At 43.3% G+C, this 6,000-nt stretch overlaps 1 protein-coding gene across 36 annotated transcripts in view; it reads left to right on the top strand.

The window, feature by feature from the left end:
- Positions 1 to 205: 205 nt before the first annotated feature.
- The window catches only part of CLASP2 (cytoplasmic linker associated protein 2), a 1,795,600-nt gene continuing 1,789,805 nt past the window's right edge, over positions 206 to 6,000 (top strand). For 17 of the 36 annotated variants that reach the window (XM_086964729.1, XM_086964728.1, XM_086964727.1 and 14 more), the window contains exon 1: positions 213 to 737. In XM_086964729.1, the coding sequence (XP_086820855.1) occupies positions 558 to 737 (180 nt within the window). In that variant the 5' untranslated portion in view covers positions 213 to 557. Of the gene's footprint in view, positions 738 to 6,000 lie in introns of all 36 variants that reach the window. The other 19 variants (XM_086964697.1, XM_086964701.1, XM_086964699.1 and 16 more) reach the window with 7 other exon arrangements.

Below are 6,000 nucleotides of genomic sequence, written 5' to 3'. Positions count from 1 at the left end.
CGGCTCCTCTTACAGTACAGAGACTTTCTGTCGTGAGTACCTTCCACATTGAAGTCAGGCAAAACGTCACGGGCTTTTCATTATGTTTATGGGTGAAGTTCCTCCTCCTTGCGGAGGGCCTCTCCCCATACGTTGCTAACTTATGTTAATGTGCCTGACCCTAGCATGGCAGCGGCCGTGGCGCGGCCCATCCCTTGCGCAGTCTGTGGTGCGCAGTGGTAGGGTCCTAAGGCGTTCTAGACAAGTTTGCTTGGGACGAGCGGCGGCCCCGTGTGACCCGAGAGCACTGACTCCCGCAGTGCGACTATCTTTTGACCCGAATCAGGCGCAGTCTCGTTGCCGAGCCTCTCTGCCCCTGCCGGAGCCCCGCCCTCAACACAGCAGCAGCGCCCCCGGCGGATGCAGTGATTCCCTGCCCGAAGTTGAGAAGTTTTGGCCGCTCTCGGGCTGAGATGAGCGGGAGGAGCCTGCGCTGATCCCAGAGCTGCACAGGATACCCCAGAGAGGGACCCGCAGCTCCCCTGCCACCTAACGTTTGTCGCGGCTGGTCCCCCGACATGGATTACTTCCAGGAGCAGGTGCAGCAGAAGGACGTGGGCCGCCGTTTGCAGGTGGGACCGGAGCTATTGGAGTATGTGTGCGATCCCCGTCGATCACCGGATCTAGAACAGGACAAGCAGCGCCTGGACAAGATAGTTGACGAGCTCATCGGTTGGGTTAACTCCAGCAACTATAAGGTGAGGAAATTCATGAGACTGGCAACTCATAGTCATAACACTGGTCTTGGGAGTGAACCAGTACCCGTATGATGGCGATCGGGACTGTCAGGCTAGGAAATTGTACTATTATGATTGGACCCTACGCTGTTGTGATAGAAAACCGGCGAGTAACATAGGGGATTTGGCATTTGTGCCTGGGTGCTAAATTGCTTGGTTTTTAAACCTGATAGTTTGATTCAAATTGTGACCTCTTGACTTTGCCAAAATATAATAATTCTGAACGACACTATTTAAAGATACATGTGTGACTGTAAGACAAAATAACTTGAACCTTACTTTATGCGATCTTGTAACGTCCTAGGTGGTGTTTCACTCCTGTATCATACTATGATTCCAGTATTCTTGTTACAACAGGTCCCCACGTATTCTCTTTTCTCTCTGGACAGCACAGTTTTCTCTGTAAAGTGCTTTGTTCTTTGGAGCTAAATCCATACTATACCCTGCCGCCTCCACTAAAAGCGATCTTCTAAAGAATTATCTGGAGCTAGGGTTGTAGTGCATATTCCATTTGAGCTGTATACTTTTTTTTTGGACGTAATTAATTTCTATGGGAAAATAATTTGTTTTTTTCTAGTTGTATCATGTAACTAGTAATCAACACCTCTTGGTTTTATTTGGTACTGTTCAACCCTGTGAAATTTCCATTGCTTTTTTTTGTGGGTGCAGCAGTGAAATGTCCAAAACCCAGTAAGCCACACCAGGATTTAGGATCACCTGTTTGCATCTGATAAGCATGAATACCAGGGTTGCTAAAAACCCAGGTTTAAAGACCAATATTGTTGGACTAGAGGTATTGGATATTGGCCCAGCGCCCTCAGGACAAGCTGGCTGGGACAGATCTCCAATCCGTGAGAACATGTTGCTATGGACTGATCTTCGAATCTCAGGTGTCATAATAGGAGATACCATACTGTACGGGGCGACATTTCGCCCCAATCCGAGCTGCACAACGAAAGCGTGCAAATACTTTTTCAATCTAATAAACTCGTCCATTTTACTCCGTTAAATAAATGCTTTTTTTTCAAATTTCTAATGCTTACTCTTTTTTTTCCAATCCACGTGTAAGGTGTCATGTTTTTTCTACTGCCAACATTTTATCTAAATCCCCACCACTTTTGAGAAGGCCTTTCCTTCCGGAAGGACACATATGTCAACATTGGGTCTTGTGAAAGGTTTTGAGCATTTCATATTGTTTTTCATTAACAACATTCAGAACTTGGATTTATTTTCAGTTTTACATATACACGCCAACGTGATGCTATTGCAGTGGAAACAATTTTTTAATGAAATATTGAAATGTACTTTCCTGGCTCTTGGTAACTAGGTCTCTGTTGTAAATAAGATCCTCCAATCAGTTGAGATGAATAAGAAGGTTTATTCATAAGCACAGCAGTAAAGGACCCGGCGCCTGCTGACCAGTCAACCAACTGTCCAAGCCGAACCTGGAGTCCACAGTAACATAACAATTCTAGAACCAGACAGGGAGAGACCATAGAGTACGATAAAGACCATAGAGTAAACAATATAAGCAAGTACATAGTTTACAACACATCTCCCATGTTTATAAACAAAAAAGGAAAAGAAAACAAATCAATTGCAAAAAATAATCATTCAGATAAGAAGGTGGTTTACGATACCTTGAAACCCTAGGAGTGGAAAGAGAAAGAGGAAGAGAAGGAGAAGAATCAATGGTGGTGCCTCGAAAACCAGAGGAGCCAGAATCAGATACGTCACCACCTCCAAATCAAGACCTGTCAGAAGGAGAAGAAAAAGGAACACACTCTTGAGATAAAAACATGTAACCACTACCCCCCTCTTCACTAGAAGAAACAGGAACAGAATTGCGAGTAGCAGAAACAGGGGCAGATAAGGATTAAAAAGATGTTTGCCCACTTTTCTGATAAACAGCAACACGCCTCAAATTCCACTTCTCACCATTTTCAAGAAGAACATAATTGGGAAAAACTTTTTTAACAGTAAAATGACCCCTAAATTTAGTTAAACCTTCTCACACCTCCCAGGTTTAACTTTAACCAAATCCCCTTTTGAAATCTTACTGCCCACAGTGGGAGAAGGCAAAACAGGTTTGGAATTTACAAGATCAGGACTGTTCAAAAGTTGCTTGACCCAAGAAGGAACAAGTTTTGACCCAGGAGCCCTCCCACGCAAAATTTCAAAAGGAGATTTCGTGCAATTACCATGGATAGTCATACGATGGGCACACACCATTTCGTGAACAAGATCAGACACACAACCACCACTAGAGACAGCCAGTTGGATTGTCCCCTTCACCAACCTATTGACCTTCTCACACATTCCGCTTCCCTGAGGATTATAAAGTGAAGTCCGATGATGGGACACACCAGAGTGAGAAAGAAAAGATTGCATTCTCTGAGAAACCAATTAGGTCCCATTGTCGGTAACAATAACACTGGGAAAACCCTCCGATAGAAACAAAGACTTAAGAAACAATATAGTAGTCTCAGTGGTGATATCCTTTACAAATTTAACAGCTATCCACTTTGAAAAAACATCCAGGCAGACTATGGCAAAACGCTAATGCAGGCTGAGTTCAGACATGGGTCCAATAAAATCCAGGCATATAGTATGCCACGGCACACCAGGACAAACAATCTCACCCATACTAGTGCCAACAGCCACCTTCAAACGTTTTTCACCTTGCACATACTACATTGTTCAACCCACAAAGCAACCTGCGCATCCATGCCAGGCCACCACAAATTAGATTTGAGCCTCTGTTGGGTCAGAGTCTGACCAAGATGCCCCTCCTGGGCAATGTCAAAAAGTTTGCGCCTGAGACTACAAGGCGGGACAAACTTATCATTGCGCAAAATAATGTCATCCCCACAAGTTGACACCTCGTCCGGGATCTTGACATAAGGACGAACAGAAACTTGCACACAACTCTCTCTTCTAGGACCATCCTTTAGCAATCTAACAACATCCCTAAGAACCTCATCACTTCTCATGGCATCAATCCATTCCTGATGCGAGAAGGAACCAACACCAAAAGAAACAACATCTTGCACCCAAGCAACACTCTCATCCAACAAATCCAGATGTACATCAGACTCTGTAGAATCCAAAGGCAACCTAGAAAAACAATCAGCTTGGAGATTCCTTCAACCTTGAATATGTTCAACCTGAAAATGAAAATCTTGTAGCTTAGCTGCTAGTCTGGCCAACCTAGGCGAACCTCTAACAGCACCACCATGGGCAAGAATCCTAATTAAAGGCTTATGGTCAGTTTTTATGACAAAATTGATCCCCCAAAGATAAGTGCGAAAGTAATGTGTACCCCAAACAGCTGCCAAAGCCTCTTTTTCAATGACACTGTAATTTTTCTCAGCATCAGACAAAGTTTTAGAAGCGAAAGCAACAGGAGGCTCAACATGACGATGTTTCTGAATCAAAACGGCACCCAAGCCAAACGCACTCGCGTCAACCATAAGAATAGAAGGAAGTTTAGTGTTAAAAGGAGCTAAAACACCCGTCTTGAAGATTTCATCCTTGACCAAGGCAAAAGCTGATTCTTGTTTAGGACCCCAAACAAATTTGCACCCCTTCTTGAGCAAAACTCTCAAATCAATAGTTTTTTCCGAGAAACTACTGACAAATTTGGAATAGTACTCCTATAAGGCCCATGAAGGACCTCAACTGATCCTTATCAGTCGGGCGAGGAGCTGACCTTATAGCCAACAACAAATCTTTCTTAGGCTTAATCCCAGCAACCGAAATTTCATGCCCTAGATATTCAATCTGCTGAGCAAGAAAAGCACACTTCTCCCTGCGTAAAGTAAGACCAGCATCACCAATCCTATGCAACACTTGTCTAAGAATTTTATTGTGCTCAGAAACAGAACTGCCAAAAACAAGAATGTCATCTTGAAAGAAGACAACTTTTTGCAGCCCCTTGAACAGCTCATGAACTGGTAAACGTGTGAACTGAAAGACACCTTCAGTGGTAATGAGAGGTGATATGTTTGCAAGAGTCATGTAATTTGACCTGATGGTATGCGCTCTTAAGATCAAGCTTTGAAAAATATTTTGAACCCTCAAGCGTAGACACCAATTCACCTATGTTGGGGAGGGGGAAAAAATCAGCAACCACGCACTTATTAACAGACTTGCGATCAACACAGAAGCACAATTTGCCATCAGATTTTTTAGAAATAACCACCAGAGAAACCCACGGTGATCCTTCTATAGGTTCAATGACCCCACTCTGCAGCATTTCCCCCAACAACTCTTTCACTTCACCCCTAATGGCAAGAGGAATCCTTCTGAGTTTGTGCTGAATTGGTACACATCCCTCTTTCATTTTTATCATATGGGAATAGCCCTTTAGCTCATCCAACTCATTCCTGAAAACGGAATCAAACTCACTCAGAATCAGATCAACAGAATCATCCTGCAAATCCATCACTTGATCGGGAGCCCTTGGGTTTATAATGATGTACAGGTCATATTGGTGAACCCACCCCAATATGGGTGGACCATCAATAGAGACATACATTTTCCCGATAGAGGACCTGTTCTTGAATACAATGCTAGATTCAAAATAACCAAGAATGTCTATGGCTTCCCCTTGAAATCCCTTAGGAGAAATATCACTCTCGAGCAAAGGCTTGTTGGACCATAGCTTTCTAAATGTCGACTGAGGAATAATGGTATGACGTGATCTAGTGTCTACCATCAGTGAGACCTCCCGCCCATCTATTGCAAAAATAGCTTTAGGTCTATTTTGCCTTTGATCATCAACATTAGCAACAACAGTCACAAACCACCAACATCCTTTCCCCAACAGAAGAACTGTCACAAGAGTAATCTTCCACAACAGCAACCTTTTGCTTATTCTTTGCTTTGCACATCTTTGAGAAATGTCCAATCCTTCCACATTTCAAACACTCTTTGTTCGCTGCAAAACAAAACCTAGCCTCCGAGGAATGTGAATTGCTGCCACATCTATTGCAAAATTTGCTTGGAGAAGAAGTCTTCTTAGGAAAAGTCTTGAATTTATTCTTGACCACAGCAATAGATTCATCTAGACCGGAATGAGAATCTGATTCTCCATCTCTATCCGAAACTACAGACACTTCCTGCTCTAATTGTTTTTTCTTGGAATTTTCAATAACTCTGATGCATTTCTCAGACTCCTCAATAACTTGCGCAAGTTCAATGGCAACTTTAAGCGTAGGAT

Source organism: Lissotriton vulgaris, chromosome 4_1 (genome assembly GCF_964263255.1).
Source record: "Lissotriton vulgaris chromosome 4_1, aLisVul1.2, whole genome shotgun sequence".
Lineage (NCBI taxonomy): Eukaryota > Metazoa > Chordata > Amphibia > Caudata > Salamandridae > Lissotriton > Lissotriton vulgaris.
The sequence above is the reverse complement of the archived record's forward strand: the minus strand, read 5'-3'. Positions and strand labels throughout refer to the sequence as shown.